The 22,308-nt window shown below is 45.9% G+C and overlaps 1 protein-coding gene across 3 annotated transcripts in view; it reads right to left on the reverse strand.

Moving 5' to 3' along the window:
* DNM1 (dynamin 1) overlaps positions 1-16,913 on the reverse strand; it is a 62,381-nt gene extending 45,468 nt beyond the window's left edge. The window contains exon 1 of one of the 3 annotated variants that reach the window (XM_082067718.1): positions 16,646-16,912. In XM_082067718.1, the coding sequence (XP_081923844.1) occupies positions 16,646-16,806 (161 nt within the window). In that variant the 5' untranslated portion in view covers positions 16,807-16,912. Of the gene's footprint in view, positions 1-16,645 lie in introns of all 3 variants that reach the window. The other 2 variants (XM_082067717.1, XM_082067716.1) reach the window with 2 other exon arrangements.
* Positions 16,914-22,308: the final 5,395 nt, after the last annotated feature.

Raw genomic sequence — 22,308 nt, forward strand, 5'->3', positions numbered from 1 at the left:
ATAGAAATAAAGATCTATTGTAAGTACACCACATTCCAGCATACTGACAATATTATTGTGCACAATGATTCATTATTTAGGAATACAATCGTGAAAAATAAAGACAGGCAATAGTTCATGAGTGTCATCATAATATGCATGTCAGTAAAACAAAAAAAGGAGAGATAATGCTCCCCGCTGCCTTGTACCTTGAGTTCCTATTTACAGTAGCGCAAAGGGAGGTTAACACTATTGTGCCAGCTTGGAATGCTTACAATTGCTTTGTTAAGCAGTTCTGGTGGTAGAACAGCACCGCCAACACCTAGCCATTTCTCCAGATCAGTAGCCAAGGAGGGCCAAGCAGACCTCTTGTCACATCTGGTCAGTAGCCAAGGAGGGCCAAGCAGACCTCTTGTCACATCTGGGAGTTTGCTGTACATCAGGTGATCTCCCAGAGACTGTCTCAAACTTCACAGGTGCTGTCTGAACAGGGCAGAGTACAAACACTGGTATAAGCTGGACCCATTTATAGCATACTACTGGATAATTTGCAAACAAGAGGCAGAGGGGATAGATAATGAATTAGAAAGCAACTTCCGAAACTTGCACCTTCTCTTAGTCATCTCTGTGCCTTGAGTTATTCTGTTCCTTTGCAGTTGATACCAGCACAGGTTCCCAGCAATGAGGGGTATTCTGTCTGAGAGGCCTTTATTAAGGTTTTATGCAGCAACTGAGGCACCGCAGTCTTCAAACACGACAGAACAGTGACAATGCTAATTCACTGTAAGGAAAAAAGTGTAGAAATAGGTTGTATTACATTTCCACAAACACATCCTGCCCCAGGAACTGACATTCTGATTTCCACTGCAAGAATTGTTTCTGTTGTTTCCTGTTCCTGTTTTACAACTGACCAGATGTGTTTAGTTCTGGAGATCTCCTGCATCTTCTTCCCATTCTGTGCTCTCATTTTATTCAAAATAAGAAAAAAAAAAAAGTAGTGTATTCGGAGTTAATGTATAAAGTAAATAAAGCCACATAAGAAACCTATATTTACTGCAAAAGGCAACATATTTCAAAAACCATAGTGACCCCACATCACAGGCTTTGCCAAGAAGACAGGAAACCTTTCAGAAGATTGTCCCCCCTAAGAGAATCCACGGCCACAGGAACTGCATGGCTGGCTGTTTGAAAGCCCACATACAGTAACTTTGGCAAGTCAAATCCAGTTCCTCATGAACAAGCATAATGGTGGGGTTTGTTTCACTGACATTTGGGACTAAACGATGTGCCATGGAGAGACAGCAGCTGGATGAGCTTCCATCTCAGCCATAGGGCTTGTCCTATCATGGGACACAGCACAACTACCTGGCCACTGATGTATCATGAGGAGGTGACAGTCTACATTACTGTTCCCTGGGCCACCTTCTTGGTAGTTTTTGGTAGAGCATAAATCTTTCCTACAGAACAGCACAAAGCCTTTTGTTAACAAAATGCAGTCATATTTATGCGCCCTTGTGAGTCCCTGGGAAGACCCACATGCCTTGAACATCAAAAGTGTTAAGGAAAGATGTGATTCCCCCACTCAGAACACATTGTTTGAGTTAAGCCTGGGCTGAGGGGGCTCAGACAACTAGAGGGACAGGCCCTGTTCAATGTCCTTTCCCTTTCCTGACATTCAGCTGCAGTGGTTGTGTTCAGACTTCAGCCTGCAGAACCTTTATAAACACTGCTAAAGCAAAAAGTGCATAGCAAATTTTACATGAATGCTTGCTCGGAAACAGCTCTCTTCCCTCCGCCTCCCAGAGGGCACTAAATCTCTTCCAGAGTGCACCAAATTCAGCTTCTCTGACTGCACAGACTGGTCCCCAGGAGTCACTGCAGTCAGTGCCTCTCACTCTTCCCACATCTCCCCTCTTTGTATCTCACTCAGCCCCTCTCCCCCACTCTGGAAGCAGCAGATCTAAAGTTTTCCTATTGCTTATTTTTATCTGAATCCTTCAGGCTGATTTTTCTGTGTCCCACTCCACTAGCTCCAGGGTATATCAAAATCTGGAAGACAGCTGGATGCTTTATGCCAAGTCATGGCTGCACTGGAGCCTCTGTGCACAAGTTAATCTAATGCAGAACTACAGAGCTTCACGGCCATACTGTTTCCACAGGGTGAGAGACATCCAAGGAGGTCAGAGGCATTCTTACCCTTTAGGTATTACACTTTTATTCAATGGTCTGGTGGCCTGCCAGCCCACAGAGTAAACTGGCACAGCCAAGAGTTTGCCCCAGGGATTTCTGCTGTTGCAAGTCCACAGTAATTCCAAGGAAGGCAGAATATCCTAGCTTGGTGCTTCACAGACCTTACAGCAGCATACAGACTGACTTTCAAGGTGCGCTATATGTATTTTTAGATGACCTAAAAGTAATGCAGAGATCTCGCTACACTCTTGTGATGCAGCCCTGCAAACCCATAACCAAGGGTCACCACATCCGATCAGCTCGCTGGCTGCGTTACAAAGCATAAAGCAAGAATTTCTGATAGAGCTACAGCCCATCCCCAGCCCAGTTTACATAACGTGTAATAAAGTCTCTGTGTACAGGGAAGAGAGACAGATACTGAGCAAAAGGAATTTCTCTTCCTTAGAGAAGGTTACACAGCTCCTGTGCTACATTTGTAAGAGGGGAAGAAGAGAACAGACAAGGGAACACCTTGGGAGGAGGCTCAAACCACACAGGCATTACCATTTTTTACAGTTTTCTATGGTCTGCTTTCTTTCTATCTAGAAAGAAAGCATTCCCTCTGAGTCATTAGGCATTTACCCTTAAGACACAAGAGTCTGAAATCCAGAGGTGTTGGTCAGCCCCTTTTGAGGGATCGGCACTAGGATCTCACACAAGGGGTCCACTCAGGCTCAATACTACAGACCACTGGGAATATATGGGGTTTAGTAAGTACTGTTCTTATTTGAACCTGTTGATTGAGGTTTATATTGATGCTTTGTTTCCTTCTTCCGTTTTGTGAGCTTAATTTTAGAAAAAAGGTTTCAAAATTCATTACCCTGGTCATAGGGCTTCAGGTGCTACGACATTCTGAAAGCAGCACCCCATATATACAGGACATACAGTAATTTCATCAGCAAGCAACACCCAAGGCCTGTCTGGAAGATCTCAGTTTCCCCCCAGTCCTTGCAAATACCACCAACAGTTCTCAGCTCTTGCTTAGGTGTGCTACAGTGTGAGCACAGCTCATCGCCTCCGCCGTCCTAACTATACAGCCTGGGTGGGACACACAGCCACAGGTGCCTGTATATAAGGCAGCCTCCTTGCTGACTCAGTGGCCAAGGTTAAATTCTTCACTTTTAAGCAGCACAGAGGGCTGTGACCCTGGGAAACCCACACATGATGTGCCATGTGTCACCCCTGCAGAGGAAGCCTGCAATGGGAGCAGACTGGACCCACGCGCTTCCCTCCCTGGTTGTGTGCACCGACCAGACAGATAATCCCTTCATGGGCTGCTGCTCTACAATCACAGTGCAGCGAACAATCCAATCCCAGAGCCACAACCAGGCCCAGGGGGATAATTCCCCTCCTACCCCCCTACAACATGGTGAAATCTACTTGTTTCCATAGAAACAAATCAGTTTGATGCCCACACAGCTCCTGCATCCCTCACTGCTGTGCTGCAGCCCCAAGCTGCTGAGTCGCAGAGATTTTTAGCAAGTCTCCACAGCTGTAGGTCAAGAGTTGGCAGGAGAAACAAGAGGTACACCTGGCATACAACCCCCACCATCTCACCCGAAGTGTCATTTGCTTCGGTTCATCTCTGCTGCGAGAAAATTGATCAGGAATATCCTTCCCCTCCTCCATTTTGAGGGTTGACTTATCTGCCAGATCCCTCCCTGCTATCTTCCTGCAGATGGGTTAGCCCAGAATACGTGAGCCTGTACAACACAGAAGGAAAAGGAAAACGGGGGACTCCAACACCTCTAGTGCACTTGCAAGAAAATTCCCTCTTTGTATTTTTGCAGGTAAAATCTGTAAAGGTGTTTTCTTGCTCAGACTCCGCATTTTACTGTGGAGGATTATTTAGAGAGTGGTACAGCCTACAGTGCATTGCCTGATCTCAAAAAGTCACTGCCCATTATAGCAAATGCCGCATTGGCTCTAGGCTGCAGCACTGGGGAAGAGTCCCGAGAGAGCAGAAAACTGCAGCACGGCTGCTGTGCAGCTTCCTCTGGGACCTTTTGGGTAACAGGAAATGAAGTCCTGGATCTTGCTTGCTGCCTTGGTATATTCAAGGTAAAGAATAACATGGCACTGATTCTACATGACAATATCAGGAACCAAAGGGAATAAGCAGCCTGGTGTTATCCTGAATGGATGTGGCAGGAAGGATTACGTATTTGTGGAAAACGCAGTTTTGATTTCAAGAATTACAATCCCAGGATAGAGAAAACAAGGTTTGTTTCACTCATTTTAAAAACCAAACATAACACCAGATCTGGGTAGCAACACCAGGATTCAGGGTAAAGCAACCCCAGCACCGGCTGGGTCCAGGGGCCTCCAGAGCCACAGGTATAACAAATATTGCACTAGGTGATGTATTCTCCACCCTACAAGCTGTAAACCAGATTTGTCTGCTTTGCTGAATTTTCACCATCATAGCATGGAAGTAAGTTTGCCTCTTGCTCCTTTCAAAGCATTTATACTCAGCAAAAAAATGTCACATAGATTTTATCTCCAGAATCTCCCTGCAACTTCCAGACAGTCTCCAAGGGGGACAACTCCAGGCATCGACAACACCCTAGAGCATCAAATTAGTCCAGTCACGATGGCAGTAGTGAAAAAACACAGATTTTTATGGCCATAAAATAAAGCCATGACCCAGCATCTTCACTTGTCTCCTTCTCCAGCCGCACTGATCTGTCAAAATACCGCAGTAACACTGCCCTGCTTTGGCACAAACAAATGTACCGACAAATCCTGGCTGTGCCATAACAGAAGGGTTGCAGCCCTGAAAAACATGACCTGTAGAGCACCTGCAACTTGAGCTGGCAGGAAACAAAAGGACAAGGTGTACACTAAAACTCTGGGACAGGAACGACTGATGGGAAAGCACAGCAACAATAACGGCCCAGGACTAACGTGTGCTCAGACTGATGAGCAACATGCTGACCTTGCTATTTCCTACCACCAGTGCCTTAATCTGTCCTAGCTCTCTGAAGTCAGGCTGTGGCTGAGTCTAGACTAAACACAGTCCAGCACTAAAGGCTCTCCTGTGTTCTGCAACACCACCAGACTGTGCAGCAGTAATAATATTCAAGATATTCATCACATGGAGACTCTGGATAAAAAGGGGTTTATCCCCTTTTTTAAAATCTTCTCTCCTTCAGAGAAGGAAGCCAGAAACAATGGCAGATTCACAGATACCAAACACTCATGGTAAGTGTAATCTTAGATGTCCTGTGAAAACTCCACCACCTCTGGAGTCCTGGTATTTGTTGCAAGACCCAAGAGAAGAACAAACATAGCTCAAGGCACATTTCATCACTGCAGTATGACACTTCTTCCACTCCCAGACAGTGCTGTGCGCTAGGAAAGGAGACAGTCTCCCAGAGCCTGAATGCTACAAAGGGTACACACAGTTCATTGGAAAAAGCAAAATCATTCTGAGCCCGCTAATATGAACCCAAACAGAAGCTGCAGGACGAAAGGAGGCCACACCTCAAACCATGATGTACTGCTAGTGGCCAGAGATGGGGTGGTGGGTTTACAAAGTTGAACACATGTACCCTGATAATTTATCTTGGGTCAGCATTAAGAGGCAAAGTGTGTCGTGGACAGGGAGGTTGGCTGCTTCCCTTCCCTTCCAACAGGCAGGACAGAGCTCTCCCTGTGGTGTAACAGAGTTATGCTGCACTTGGGCATCCTGACCAAACTGTCCGAGGTGCAGAGTCGTCCTGCAGAGGAAACTTCAGATGCCAATTTTTATCTCCACTCTGCCTGGAGAAGTATGCAGGAACAGTGCCAAGCTCCTTGCTATGCACCTCTGCAGCTTTAGATATAATGAGGATCATCCTGGCTGGAAACACAGTGCAGAGGCACTGCTGCTTGAGCCCTTCAAGAAAAACCAGCATTCTGACTGCTAACACCTCTAGTGCAGAGTCAGACATTCAACTCCACTTCAGAAACCACACAAGACAGTTCGATTTCAGGCTATACCAGAATGAAAGTTGGATCAATAGTCCCAGAAGAAATGAGCTTTTGACCTCCTGGCTGGTTCCAATGTGTCTGCCGGAGTCCTTTTCACCAACTAGTGGGGCAGAAATTATCACATCCCACGGTTTCTCTGGTCAAGTTTGGGCAGTGACCATAGGAGGTGACAAAAGGCAGGTTTATATATAGATGCAGATCCACTGCATTTCCAAAGGAGTCCAAGTCTTCATGGAAAACTTCCGGGGCTTAAATTCAAAAAGCAGAGGAGGGTCAAAATTGGTGTTGCCTATTAATAGGCACTCTTATCTATAGCAAACCTGTGGTGTAGTGATCTGGACAAACAGACCAGAGTTTTCCAGTCTCCCATTCCTTTCCCTATTATTTTCCACAAGGGCTTATCTAAGTTTCTTGCCCTGGTGTTTTCTCCTCATCCCTTCAAACCAATACACCGATTTCTAGTAACATTTGCTTTTGCCTGTCCAGGCGTCCAGTGCGATTTGAACTTTGTCCAAACAGAAGATGGCAAAATATCAAGTGCTAATGCAGCACCTCGCTTATTCTTTTGCATTAAGTATTCTTTAAATATAATTCTTTCAATAGTCTATACAAATTCATTCAGGAAATGGACCTCTTGCTCTAAGATGAGTTTGGGGTGCTGGGTAGCCTGCAGGCCTGGCATAACAAGCACATCTTGTATGACCAGGAATAAACAGAGTAATACCCAGGAACTGGAACATCAAATCTAAGTAGCAGAGCCCAGAGGGAAGAATTATATTGCTGGGGTCTCTGCTGAGACCTGCACCGATGGAGAAGAGGTGACTTGAGTTGCAGCACAGGAGCTGCAGCATCAGCTCCGCAGCGTGACACATGTCACACGCAGTCCCCAGGGGATTCTTTGCGTATCAGTGTGTACCAATCTCCTCCTTACCTCCCTCCGGCTACATCCCCACTGCGACAGATCTCCTCTCAAGGCCACCACCATGCTCAAGCCATTCCCAGCTATTCATAGAGGAGCTTCTATTAAAAGTAAAAGCACAATCAGCTTAAGAAATAGGCAGAGATTACGCAAGAGATCACAGCAACCAGAAAGAGAGAAAACCCAATGTGTATATTAGAATCAAGGGGCCCCATCCTGACCCAGAGCAGTATAAGTTCACAGTAAACCATAAGCAAGCCAGTGGAGCTAAATATCAGCATAAAAACTGTGAGGGTTAGAGTTTTGTTTACTACTGGCTTAATTCTGAACTAACAGGTCATCAGGTGTATTCCCCCGCTGACAGAATTACTGCTGTGCTGGCAGGCAGGTGGCAAAGGGACAGTTTATTTTCATTATAAGCCCCTGTTCATAGAGGTTTATAGTTACACAGATGAGGAAGAGCTCTCGGAGCTGAAACAGCCTGTTAATTTGCTGTCGGAGCCCTAAACCAGATCCTATAGAAATTACTCTGCCTTTACGCATGCAAGAGTGGCAGGAAGGCAAAGAGGAGGAACCACACAAAGACGTCAAGATTCTTGCCTTTAGGTATCTCTTTCCTTGTTCTAATAAATTTAGCACAGCCTCCCCCGCTCCTGGATCTTCATTCTCAAAAAAAAGGCAAAATAATAGTTTTTCCAAGTGCTCTCCAGGGTAAGTTTGCTCTGCTGTAAAAACACTTGCAGATGTTGAGAACCAACTATTCGACATCTCTGTAGATTTCTGCCTATTGATGCTTTGAGGAAGGGTCTAAATGCAGCTGAAAAACTACCCCAGAATATGGCTGCAGTTTATGCTCAGCTTTTGTACAGCATTACAGCAACACCGCCTGGCTCTTCAGCCAAAATCCACATCAGTATCAGTTTAATATCTGCCATATCCTCTCCCAGGCATCTCAGACACTACACTGGCCTCTCTTACAAGACTTTCACCACCACAAAATGAGAGTTGTAGCGTAGCAAGACAGGATTCCAGCAGTTCTTATGTTTGTTATGGCAGCGTTAACTCTTCGCCCCTCAACACAGCTGTGAGAATGCAACCTAAAGCCATAAGGAACAGGAAAGGGAGTGTTAAAGGGGACTGTTGAAGCAATAAATTATTAACATAGTATTTTCACCCCCAGAGACTCAAGTTCAATTCCCATTTCAGTCACCACTGAGGAACTGGGTTTATTCCAAACCTCATTTTGTATAATTTATTGTTCATGGTGACCATAATACAAGTATTTTAGCAGAGCTTTAGTTTTAGGACTAAACCCTGATTTTTAGGAAGAGGAGGGTTGACAATGCAGGTCTTACAGAAGTTTTAGGAGTCTTCATACTTGTCTCAAGGAGCACTAAGGGAAAAAGCATCTTTTACTGAAAAAATACCCACAAATATCCATCTTAGAAGTGGATGTTTCTGATACTAAAGCCACACTGCTCTTCTGTTCACTTAATTGCTGTGTCCAGGGCTCTAAGAAAAGCCACACAAGTCACAAGACTTGCAGAAAAGTGGTAAAGTTGGCAAGTTTGCTTCCAGTCAGCAAGACGCAGCTTGAGGAGCTTGCATAACATCTGCTTCCAAAAGCACATTATGCTGCACGGCAAGAAGCTACTTACCAGGGATTGAAACACCATCTCACTTCCATTTGGTCATGGCTGGGTCTGCCAAAGCTTTGAAAGCATCTAACATGGCAGAGAACAATCAGAGACACTGTTAGATTCCAGACTTGGGGCTCGTTCTTCCTGTTCCGTGTCTTTAAGGAAATAAAAGCAGTTATCTATGATATTATAGTCAGCACCAGCCTCGGAGCTGTGACGAGCCTGAAGGTCACACAGGGAGGCGACCGTCAGCAACTTAATTGTCCTGTCGGCTCACCTATATAAGAGAGCTTAAGAAAACTACTGAGCTGCTTTACATTCAACTGCTAAAGTATTCATTAATAGGAATTTGAATACCAAAAAGCTGGACATAAGTGCAAAATAGCAACCAGTCACCCGGAATAACTATTTAAATACCTAACATTAGGTTGTGCTCTCAGCTGCCAGTCACAAAGCCCTGCAGTAAACACTGAAATGTTGTCTCTCTTCACAGCCACACCGGTATTTATAGTACTTAGTCCTGAGCAAGACTCCCAATTCTCATGACTAAACTCCAAGTCACTCAGAAATAAGCACGCTGCATGCTTTAGAAGGATCACAGATAAATGTAAATAAAGAGAAACAGCATTTTGCAGCTTTTCAGAACCAGTCCTGCCTGCAGTCCGGCCACCTCCAGGCCCAACCGGCCCTGCTGAGGGTTTAAGGTCACCAGAGATAAAACCCTGGGCTCATTCCTCATGGGGCTGCACTCCCCATCCCTGCTCCAAATGGCTGTGCTCTCAAATTTAACTGCTGCCTGCTCATTTACTGCAGTCTCATCTCCCAGTGCTTTCTAAGAATTCCCTGACTCCTCAATTCCAGTATCTGATCTACACCAGCAGCCAAAGGGGTTGCAACAGTCCCAGCTCTCTGCAGAGCAAACCTAATGACCTGGCAACACAGGGCAGACGAGGCTGCGGAGCAGTTCAAGTTCTTGGCCGACATGGCTCCACCATCCCTGCAGAGCCTTAATTTGGTATAAGGAAAAACATTTTCCTACTTTATGGTTAACCTTTTCTAGCGTTATTTATTTCAAGTGTCCATTAATGATATACACCTACATGACAGAGGCCAACAGCCTCTCCTTTCTACAGATGGAAGAAAACTGCATAAAAAAATTAGTCACACAATAATTTCGTTTCAGAGATAGCAGAACTCTGTCTCAAGGATGAACATGCCCATCTGCCTGTTATTAGAGACAATATTCCTTTACCTTGAGCTTTCACTCTGTCAGGATGTGCAAAACCAGGTCTGAGATCAGGAAAAGAAGATTTCAAGTGGAATGAGAACTGTCCCACTAGTGAGTTATTTTCCCACCATGCATGACTAGATTTGGGTTTGGACCAGATTTAGTTTTAGCTCTCCTCCCAACCAGCGGTGCTCTGACTCATATGGTTACAGATCTGTCAGTCCAAGAAGGAAAGTATTACACCCAAAGTTTCAGGGGTGGGTTCTTTTTAGTGGCATATCAAGGAAGTAGGTTTACCCTGCATATTACCAGTAAATTTCCTTTCACAGATGCCACCTCAAAACCAATTTTACATTGGGCATATAGGCTGAACACCATATGCTTCTAGGTGACTGCCTGCCACCCTCTTCAGTAAATGTTCTGGTTTTACCACTCAAAATTATCTGCCTGAAACAAGAAGCTGAGCATTGGCTCACGGGGTGGAGCACACATGGGTTTGCTCTTGTCTAATAAATTCACTGCTCAAGGCATCATAATAAATTTCACCCCAGTAGCTACAACACAGCAAGAACTGCTTCCCTGATTAACTTATGCTGTCAACTTCTTCCATTTCTCCTAGAAAAGGTTCGTCTTAAAGATGCTAAGAAATCCCCACTTGGAATTTTTACTCATACAGACAGGCTCAAACTTGAAGTCCAAAACAGACATCCAGTCATTCACCAGATCAGGAAGGGGATTAGCTTCCTGCCTTAGAATAATATTTTCAGAAGCTGCCTCAGATAAGAGGTGCCTCAGACAGACCCCTGCACCTCCTATTTACGTCGAGCAGAGTTCTGCCTGCTCAGAGCATCTAAACAAGTCAGGTTCAAGGACTTGGCATCCCCAGCTACATACTGAACTATGGCTTCTGAAAACAATCAGAAGCCTTTAAAAATAGAAATTGTTTTTGTTTTGCCTTTGACTGTGTGAAAAGTTGTAAGCATGTGGATTTTTTAAAGACAATAATAGCTGACCACGTTAGCACAGGGGAGTGTTTTTTAGGAACTTCTGACTTCTTTCCCCTGCTGGTTTTGCAGACCCTTTAGAGCCCTGTATCACAGCACACTGTTTATAGAGCAAACACACAAAAACCCCACAACACTGACCTACCTCAAAGTACAGTAAGGACTAACTGAAGTTCAGGATGCTCTAAGATTTTCAACACGAGGACTATCACAGTAACAAGGAAGAGTCCACACTAGCAAAGGCAGCATCCTCCTGATCTGTCAGGTGATGAATCCCAGCAATGACAAGACAACCTGTCATTTTCACACACCAGTAGGTCCAAGCAATCCCCAACTGAGCATCAGCTTCCCAAGCGGATGCACGGCTGGTTTCCCTTCCCTGGGTAAATGTGACAGGATCTGAGACAACACCATAAGGATCTCTCTTCCTTGTAAATACAAGGCTAGCGGGCAGCTGCCAGAGGTACAACACCGTCTCTAAAGAGTTAAGCTGAATTAAGTCAGATAGCAAGATAATATTAAGCCAGATAGCAAGATCTGCAGAGAACATCTAACTGCTGCAGGAACTAGAAGAGATAATAGAATCGCATTTATTTGAGCCAACCCCTGTAACATTAAAAGAGTCAGAAGACAGACACTGCTGCTGCATCTACAAACACTGACAGTCATGCTTTTTTTTTTTCCTTACAGCCATCCATTTTATGTTACATTTTAATTATGTATCTCCTTCTACTGTTCCTCCACACCACAACCGTTTTCCAAGAACTGTACAGATTTCTCTTCAGTTAAATTATTTTATCTTGTGGTCTACTGTAGCACATTGTCCATTTCCCCCAGTGCTCTATATTTTCTTCCTTCCCCAATTAACATGAGATGAAAACATGTTTTCTTCACTGAAGACCAAAGGCTTGTTGCCATTTGAAGAACTATTATTTGACCACGATTTATTTCTCTAAACAGCAGAATCCTACTCCCAGCTCTTGCACCATCCTCTGCAACCCTGAATAATTCAGCTCCCAGGCAATGCCTATGTATTTAACCTGCAAATACCCAACAGCATTTGGTCAGCTCACAGATGTATTTATCATGCAACAGTTAAGGATCTGTGACTTCCAATTACTCTCTGCATGTAAATGTATCTAAAACCACAAGGAAAAATAAAATATATATTTAAGGACCCCTTTTGTGGCGAGAGTAGAGCAAGTGAGTGAGTGCATCTTCTTGTTTAAATTTCAATCTACCACTACAGTACTGCATTGATGCTTAGCATTATCCATGACAGCAGACATTCTCAATCTATACATAATATATTATATTAAAAAAGTTATTTTCAGAAGATTTAAGCTCTCAGTTCTTCTCATGGCACTCAGGCCCACAAAGCAGGTACGATACTGTGTGTGATACTACTGCAGCAGAAGCCTGAGTAACTTAAAAGCACACAGGCCAAGTATCTGCATCTCCGTCTGCATCCCTATAGGATCTTTCACTTCTAGACAGTTAAATGCTGCTGTTGTCTCTGAAGGTATTTTTCTGGGGAAGCTTCACAACAAAGCAAAGGATGCGTTATCAAAGGAATTCCCTCATCATATCTTGGGGGTATAAGCATTAATCTGTAAATGGCTGGGGAAGGTTGAGATATGAAGTTACTAAGTTGCTCCTTGAAGTTATACCTGGAGCCAAACTAAATCCTGTGGCTTTCAGAATCTACATTTGCACTTTCAGTATGTGACATTGCAAGAAAAAGATGCAGTTGCAGCATGTGCTGCCTGGCCCTTGCCTGGGTTTGTCAAGGCAATGACCATAGCACAAGCACCGGGCTTAACAGGTACTTATCCTTGCCACAGGCAATGCAAGGATGCACTTTCCCTGCTCTTTCAGCCATGCTGAAATTGCAGTTTGCTAGGAGGGGCAATGTCAGCCCAACACAGCTGACTTTAGGTCCATGACTGCCTCCAGCTTCCCACCAGGCAACATAAAAACATCAGCTAACCCAGTATATACCCTCAGAGCCTGATGACACAATGCTGAGGATCTCTGATTTGGGACACAAAAGCTCCCGAGAGGATGCTTTTAGGGCTAATGCTCATGTAAACCCCACTTCACTTCCCACAGCTTCAGCACAGCTTAGCTCCCTTGATCACAAACAAGATGGTTTCACCTCCATCCAAGTCCTTCCACCGCCTGTTCCCAGTCCTTACTCATCCCCTTCTCAGCAGCCCCCTTAAACCATCTGTTCTCCAGGAGGCAGAGGTGCCTTGTTTTCTCCACGCAGAGCGACGCAGCTGCCCCAGCAGGGCTGAGCAGCTCAATGCCTCCGATCCGACAAGAACAAGGCAGAGACACTGATGCCAAGCCCATCTGAGCCAAGCCCAGTGCTTTCAGTTTTTCTTGTTTGTAAAGTAGAGACAACAGTAATAGTACCATAACTCCAAAGATTTGTGTAACAGTGCTCTGAGATCTTCGGATTTAAAAAAAACCACACTTATATTTCTTATTTTCACATGGCAAAGTAAGAGTGGCACGAACACAAGTAACTTTACAAACAGCTTTATGGGCTGTCTTGTACATCCCCCTTCTTGGTCCTTGGGCTCTCTCAAGTCAAATTAGCACATACCACATGCTTTGGTTTTTTATCAGACCAGTTTTGCTGGTGCTGATCCCTGCTCCAAGATCTTCTAATTTAAGAAAGGTGGCAGTAGGGAAATAACACCACTGTAAGAATGGACAAAATAACCCCCGAGATCCCTTCCAACCTGTGTTGTCCTATGAGCCTATAACCACACCAACAGAAAACGCCAGCAGCCAACCCAAAGAACCTTCCTTCCAGTTCTGGGGCCCAGAATAAACAAGTCTATGAAGAGATGTGTCACCTGTCTGGCTTCTACGTGGCTTCTCATCTCTTCCATGATTTTAACACCATCAGCCAGTCTCCTAGTCACCATGCTGAGTCTCCGGCAGCAAAAGCACACACAGCAGCCACATCGACATCTGGTATTATAAACACAGGCTCTGCACTGTTGGATAATCTGTTAACAGCAGAGCAAGTGACAGTGGAAGAGTAATCAGTAGCACCTAGCAAGCCATAGCATTCAGGAGGAAAAAAAGGAAATATTTGTTTGGTAAGAGATGTAACTAAACATTGATTGCAGCCAGCATCACGCCTCTGTGCTTGGAGGTTTCCAGCACACTGTTTCTTCTTATGCCTATTCAGACAAGAAAACAGCCCCATCACAATTACATTGAGGAGCCATGCTTACTCTCAATACTATTTCCAGAGCTTCTTATCATGGTTTCCAATATCAACACACAAAAAAAAGAGACTATACATTACAGCAGAGCCTCAGCATTATTTTAACAGGACTGGGTTTTGCAGCATATACACACATTCTGTGGTAAGACATCTCATGTTACCAGTCTCTGAACTAGCCAGCACTCAAGGGTATCAGATGGAGAAAGACCTCTTCCCTTTGACGTATTTTCCATTTCCACTCCAATTATTTCCACTAAATGCTTTTCTACAGACAGGTCTCTCAGCTTCTGCTCAGGGGACCCTTCATTATTTCATTTTCTAAAAGCCACAGCACTATAACTTGCTGCTAGAGAGACAACTGATGGGACACAGTGAGGTCACAAGTTCTCCTGGGACAGGAGTCATCAAACAGAGACAGAAAACAATTTAATTCATTTGCTCTCCACCAGGCAGATGAAAATCCCCAGTTCTCAATTGGTGCCAGTGGAGACGCACCAAGGATTAATATATCTCCTCCTGTTTGCTCAGTCTAAAAGAGAGGGACAATGTACCCCAATACACTGACTATCCCTCGGCAAACCCTCCTCTGCCCTGGCAGCCATACATTACATATTACACCACTGCAGCACTGACTGCATAGATCCGCTAAAAAGGATTTATGAGGTTAGGCTGCCAGTACTTAGAAAGCATGAAAACAGCAGAGCCAACAGGTGAACCTGTTTTGTTCACATATTTCAGGAGATCTATTTTTCCCTTCTAGTTAGAAAGCTACAGCACAGCAAGTTCTTTGCTTTGGTGGTAGGAATCATTATTTTTGTGTGTGTCTACGGACAACCAAGCGGATCCTGGTCTACGATCTGAGGTTCAGTAAAATGTGTTCCTGCAACGTCCTGTCCTTGGCACGATTGCTGGCATCCCTGGGGGATACTGCAAGGACTGCTGGAAGTTAGCTAGAAGATATGCCAAACTCTTTGAATATTTATCTGTAGCAAAGAAAAAAATACTAATCTTATTCCAGCCATGCTTTCTGTGCACCAGATCCAATCCCTGTGCTTCCTTCCCAGCACACACAGCACACCCCGCATTCGCTGCTCAAGGCTGCCCTTGCACAAACCCACTATTTGGGGCTACTCGCAGCTAAACAAGCAATTCATACACACTGCAGACCCCTCCAACAGTAGAAAAGCTTTATAAGTCATCCGGCAACAAACAGCTTAATAGAAAGAGTGGGGGTGGGGGAACAACACTCAATAGATGTCACAAATGCAGTTTGCTGAAAGGAAAAAAAGCCCACGCAAGCATCTGACCAGGTATCACAGCAGTCTCTGCGTTTAAGACAAGTCACCAACAACTTGCACACCCCTCATAGCACAAAAAAAATACCTTGATAACCAAAACCTGTGTATAATTGAATATAATTAATTAACGAGGTCATAAACAAGCTGAGGAACGAGCCCCCCTCCCCGTCCCCAGGTGTGTCTACACTGGAGCAGATAACCAGGCAGCACGGTCTGCAGTTTACTCAGGTTGCAGATGATGAATGCGAAGGTCACATGAAGGGAAGGCATCAGTATATTGCCTGTCACAAAATGGTAGCACCCGGGGATTTGAGCATATAGGAGAGAGATAACCCCGTCCTTCCCATAGCCCCGCAGCTCCTGACATGGCACCCGCTATGGAGGACAGTGAGACAGGGCTGGGGGATGGGGACAGAGCAGATTAAACTTAAACACCTCCCCACACCCCCCCTCCTTTCCCAGCGATAACATCCATCTCTCGGAGTCCCGCGGGGGGAACACCGCACCGAGAAGGGAAATGAAGGGGCTGGTCCCCGGTGACATTTCAGCCTCCCCATTATGTAACAGCCGGGGCGCACCGGACCCGAAGGTGCGGCAAAGGCGGGGACCCAGCTGCGGATTCCCCCCGCGAGGCGAGGAGACCTCCCCCGCGCCTCCCTGCCCTGCACCGCAGCGCCCGAGCGTCCTGCAGCGCTGCCCGGGCACCGCACATGCGGCCGCCTGTTCTGCTGGGGAGCTGCACCGCCCGGGCACCGCACATGCGGCCGCCTGTTCTGCTGGGGAGCTGCACCGCCCGGGCACCGCGCCTGTCCGCGCATCCAGCAGCTCTGTCCCTGCACCGCGCTCGTCCGCGCATCCAGCAGCTCTGTCCCTGCACCGCGCTCGTCCGCGCATCCAGCAGCTCTGTCCCTGCACCGCGCTCGTCCGCGCATCCAGCAGCTCTGTCCCTGCACCGCGCTCGTCCGCGCATCCAGCAGCTCTGTCCCTGCACCCAGCAGCTGTGCCCATGCACTGCACTGCCCATGCACCGCACTGCCCGCGCATCCAGCAGCGCTGCCCATGCAGCAGCCCTACCCGCGCATCAACCGCTCTACCCCGCACCCCCCGGCGCACCCCCTCTTACCTCCCGACAAAATTCTCCAGCACCGAGCTCTTGCCGGCGCTCTGCCCCCCCACCACGGCGATCTGCGGCAGGTCGAGGTTGGCGTTCTGCCCGATGGCGGCGAAGGCGTCCTGCAGCCGGTTGACCAGCGGGATGAGATCCTCCATCCCGCGGTTCCCCATGGCTGCGGCGCGGCTGCGGCTCCTCGAACAGGCGAGCTCAGGCGACCGCTCCCCGCGCCCTCAGCGGCGGGTGACCCGGCTCTCGCCGCCCCGGCCGGTGGGCACCAGCCCGCGCCCCGCTCGGTGCCGCCGGCTCCCGCCCGGGCTCCGCTCTCCCCAGCCCGCCCGCCGCGCCTGCACACGGCCGCCCGCTGCCGCCAGGGGGCTTTAAGGGCGCCAGTGCCGCGTTACATCCTGGGAGATGTAGTCCGGGCGGGGGGCGCTGAGGGGAGGGTCTCCCGGCGGCAAAACCCTCACACACCCGGGAATGGTGGCAGGGTCTGCGTCCGAGAGGATGGGAATGGGTCAACTCGGTGCCCTGAAACCAGAGGAGCACAGGCTGTGGCCCGGCCCCAGGGGGCTGCGTGTGGTGCCATGGCCACTGTGTTGACACACCGGTGTGTAGGTGTGCAGCCCAGTCAGCAAGTGCCAGGGTTCAGTCAGGTGGCGCACCTGCCTGGTTCACAGAATCACAGACTGGTTGGGGTTGAAGATCATCTGAAGATCATCCAGTCCAACCCACCTAATGCAGGGTCGCCAGAGCAGATCACACAGGGTTGGTCCAGGCGGGTTTGAATGTCTCCAGAGAAAGAGACTCCACACCCGCTCTGGGCAGCCTGGGCCAGGGCTCCACCACCCTCAAAGTAAAGAAGTTTCTCCTCATACTCAGATGGAACCTCCTGTGCTTCAGTCTGTGCCCGTTGCCCCTCATCCTGTTGTTGGGCACCACTGAGGAGGGTCTGGAAAACAAATGGTTCAGTCGCTACACTTGCCCATGAGCCTGTGCAGCTTGGTCACCATCCTGCAGGGCTCGGTCACTATATCTACGCAGTGCAGCCAACGTACAGGTACAACTTGATCAACGTACCCATACGTTTTGGTTACTGCACCCACACAGTTTGGTCTTTACACCCATAGAGTTCAGTCGATAGGCCTGTGCAGTTTGATGATGGTACCTGTATGGTGGTTGACACACTTGTATGGGAGGGCTTTGTGCTTGCGGAATTGCCACAATACAATAAAAACTGATATGATTGAACTGGAGGCTGGTACAAACACTATTGTGCTTCTGCTGCTTCATCTTCATTCAAACATGGATGAAAAACACGTCAATTTCTGTTTATGGCTGCAAATCTGTTGATGTTGTTGCTATATTTGTTTTACAGAAACACACAAAAGTACTTCATTTTATGCCCTTAGATTTTGTTTCTAAAAACCACTTGTGTACCATAAAGAGGAAATGCTTTGATTTTAGGCTTTTAAACGGGCTGGGGTTTTAATAAGGATATAAGGTGAGGCCATATTTGGTTTGAAAGTACAGCAGTGAAAACAAGTGTTCAGAAAAGAAGCCGAGGGCTAGCGGTGACTCAGGAGGATGGAGAACACTGCATTTCAAACACCTCTCAGTTCGTGCTACCCAGTCCTCTCGTTCACAGCTCAGACAGAGCTGGGGGCGGTGGGGGAAAGGAGAAACAAAAAACTGCAACAGATTCTGAGCTGTATGTTTTGTTTTTAAACAGCAACTTTTTAGTGATAATGATTCTAAGGAAGACTTGGTGGACGTCCATCAAATGTAATCCACGCAAAAATACAGAGGCACTGGAACAACCACACTGAGGGGTGAATTTGCCTCACTGTGTCACTGAAAATGCTCAAGGAAAATGCTCTGAAAACATCACCAGTGTGCAGGTAAGAACACTGAAGGAAGGGAGCTGCTCCATCTGTATGGGTAACACCACTGCAGCACCCATGTGGGCTGTTTTGGGGGCTGTCAATGCTATTTTTTCCCCTCAACAAATTGCCGAAACAAACTTAAGAAACTCAACATAAATTGTGGACTAAAGTCGTTGAGAATCTGTGCAGCCACTCTGACCAATTATGTTGAAGAAACCTGGAGAATTTCTTTTCCTTTGGAAGTTGATATCTGCTCCTTGTTAGAGGTCACCACAAAAAGAACAGTGAAGAATATCAAAGGCTTAAAGAATGACATCACATTCTTCTCTCTGGATCAGAGCTGATGCTCAGAGAACTTCAGACCATGAGGATCTTTGAAGCTTTATTTGAGAAACCATAAGAAAATCATATTTTTCCCAGAGATTGCTGTAACCTTAAGTTCACCCACACAGCTCTAACTTCAACAGAAAGATTGCCCAGCTACATCACTGCAATCATCTCACATAATATAACAGTTGTACTAATAACCCTTAAGGGCCATGACCAGCCTCATCTGTGGAGCTTCTCCCCACACCTGTGGGCCATGAGCTCTATTTAAGCTCAGCCAAGGGCCATTAGCCCCTGATGAGTTATGAGAAAGTACTAATCTCTGGCTTAGTTTTTACTGTACGTGTCTGTGGTGTCTTTGATTCAACCTGTAAGTTGACTCCTTAGCCCTGTCTCATTGCTGTAGATGTGCCTGGAGACAACTAAACTTGATTCTAATCTTAGTCTGCAGGAAATGCTCATGTATGGCTTCTTTGTGGGTATTTTTTAATATTATTTTATATGTTTTCTGGTTTTTTTTTTTTGAAACTTGTACATAATCCTTGGGAAATATGATTTTTGGGGGAGGTGGCTCTAAGGGGCTCCTTGGTCCAATTTACCATGGTCTCAAAGGGCGAAAGTGTATTGGAGGAAGCTACTAGGGTGCTCTCCAGGTAGATTAAAGGAATAAAAACTATAGTGGAAGCAGTAAAAACCTGCAAAAATATTGGCAAACTTTACATGGATTTTTCAGCAGATCAATATTAGTATAAAACTGTAAGATAAACAAAATGTGCTCCTGGTACTCCTGTCTTGCAGAGATGCTTGTAACCAAATGAGGCGAATGCCTGCAGTGTTACCCCTGCAAAAACTCATTAATATTGTGGCATTTATTTAAATGCTTTTGCAGCAATTGTAAACACAACAGCCCAGAGAGGCTCAAACTCGGTGTCGGAGACAGTGCGGCTTGTTTTTTAAGAAGCTTTAGAAACCTGCACCTCCCATTGATGAAACAAGAGAACTGCAGGCACTCAGAATCACTCCTGGAGCCTTCCATTTTCTCTCCTGCAAGAAACTGAGTTATAAGGATGTTAGCAGCAAACAGGCCTTTTGATTTTATAATACCTCCTACCTGTGACTTAGCAGCAGTATGTAGCTGTTACAGGAAGAAAAACAACTATGTGATTTTCCTTCATGGGGAATGCTGAAAAGCTGCAATGGCTGTGAAATAAAAAGTAATTTTATAGATGAGAGTGAATAGGAAAAATCAATTTCTTTCTACCTTGGCAGAAAAACTTGCGAGCAAAAGGAAGGTGAGATATACCCCACCCAGGGTACTCTAAATACTTCTGATGTACTTTAATATGAATCCCTAAAAATGCACGTGGGCCTAAGTATGTATGTTTCTATGTATGGCTATCGACACAATGACAGCTTTGTACACTGATTTTGTCACCTTATGCAAATAGAACTCCCAGTTTAGTTAGCATAAATAGAAATAGATACTTGAGTGCTGGATTCTCTCCCTCATTCCTTGCCCTTGCAGAAATATCACATCTAGCTCTCAGAGAAAAAAGAGGCAAAAGTGAGGAATGTAGTTAGCTTATGATTCTCCTAGTTATCTGAAAATTCTTTCTATTGACTTCAGGCAGAGCTGTGAACATTTTGCAGCGGGTGATGAAGTGGATGTTTGTGGTCCTTTAGGTAAGAATTTAAATTATTTATAAGCAGAGATTAGAATATAAGTTCCACAAAGAATGAGACACTGGGTCAGGTTTATCTTTAGTGTGTGAATAGAGTCTTCCTCCAGATAAAACAAACATAGAAAACTGTAATTTGAGTAATTAATAGCAGCTGTTGAGAGCAAGTCTGGTGAAACTTCACCCATTCTTTCAACAGATAGGATGCAAAGGAGGAGGAAAAGGTACTTTATAGCTCCATATGCATTTTTCTCCAAGGAGTTTGGGAGTTTTAAAGGTGTTACAGTGGGAACTAGTTATATCCTAGTGAAATGGATGAGTAATAACACCATCCTTGTGGATTGCGGAGGAAATTGTGGGCACCACAGTTTCTTGGTGCTGTCACAGGCACCGAGAAACACTTGGGTTTTCACACTTCGATGTGGCTTCAGCTAAGGTTGCATACCAAGCCTTTTTCAAAGCCAAAATTAAAACATACAAGTACATACTCCAGCTGTGTACAGGAAACTAGAAATCTCAGGTTATCAGCATGCCTGTGTTGTGGTTTAACCCCAGCTGGCACCTCAGCCCCACGCAGCCAGTCACTCCTCCCTGGTGGGATGGAGGAGAGAATCAGAAGGGTAAAAGCGAGAAAACTTGTGGGTTGAGATAAAGGCAGTTTAATAGATAAAGCAAAAGCCGTGTATGCAAAGCAAAACCAGGGATTCATTCACCACTTCCCATCACAGGCAGGTGCTCAGCCATCCCCAGGAAAGCTGGGCTCCATCACAAGTCATGGTTGCTGGGGAAGACAAAACACCAAAACCCTGACCATCCCCTCCCTTCTTCTTCTTCTTCCTGCAGCTTTTTGCTGCTGAGTGTGTTGTATGGTGAGGAATACCCCTTTGTCAGCTGGGGCTGGCTGTCCTCACTGTGTCCTCTCCCAACTTTTTGTGCACCTCCAGTCTCCTTGCTGGTGGGATGGTGTAAGAAGCAGAAAAGGCCTTGACTCTGTAAGTGTTGCTCAGCTGTAACAAAACATCCCTGTGTTATCAACGCTGTTTTCAACACAAATCCAAAACACAGCCCCATTCCAGCTATCATAAAGAAAATTACCTCCAGCATAGCCTGAGCTGATCTCTGGAACAAATTCATATAGTCCAGCCAGAACCTGGCTATCCAGTGCAATCTGGCTCCTGAATAAAAAGTGTTGGTATAGTCTGTTCTCTTCCCTGCCAAGAAATTTCATAACCTTGATGTAATGAGCTAAAGGTGTAATACAGGTGATGATAGTGATGATCCAATAGCTCTGCTGATGGTAGTCGCAGTCTTGCAGGGTACTTTCTGGGTCATTCTCTCACCTTGAACTTCTAATCTGCTTTATTTCCATGTCATGAAAGAAAGGATCCCAGCCCAATTTTCTGTGCTGTTACCTTACATCTCTGGATGACTATCAAACTGAACGGTGTGATTAGCTGAATCTGGAACCTTCTTTTCTGGATTCAGTTAAGCTGTATTTACATGCGGTACATAAAGGTATCTCTGAAGATCAGCCTTTGGATCACAAATTGATAAGGCAGCATGTGTCCTCACTTCCTACAGCCCTGCTCCTGAATTGCGTTGTGCGTGCACTGGACTAGATTTGTGTTCAAGGCAGTAGTATATCTATGCATTGAATTTTAGGCTTATTGTTCACAAACTCTTACTGAGGGGTGTTTATTTTATAGTTTGTGAGCAGGACCTCGCAGAAGAAAGCCCAGTCCTTGAGGGGAGCTCCTAGACTATGTCAGAATATGTAAAATAA

The sequence above is a fragment of the Streptopelia decaocto genome, assembly GCF_964273445.1.
Source record: "Streptopelia decaocto genome assembly, chromosome: 17".
Classification (NCBI taxonomy): Eukaryota; Metazoa; Chordata; class Aves; order Columbiformes; family Columbidae; genus Streptopelia; species Streptopelia decaocto.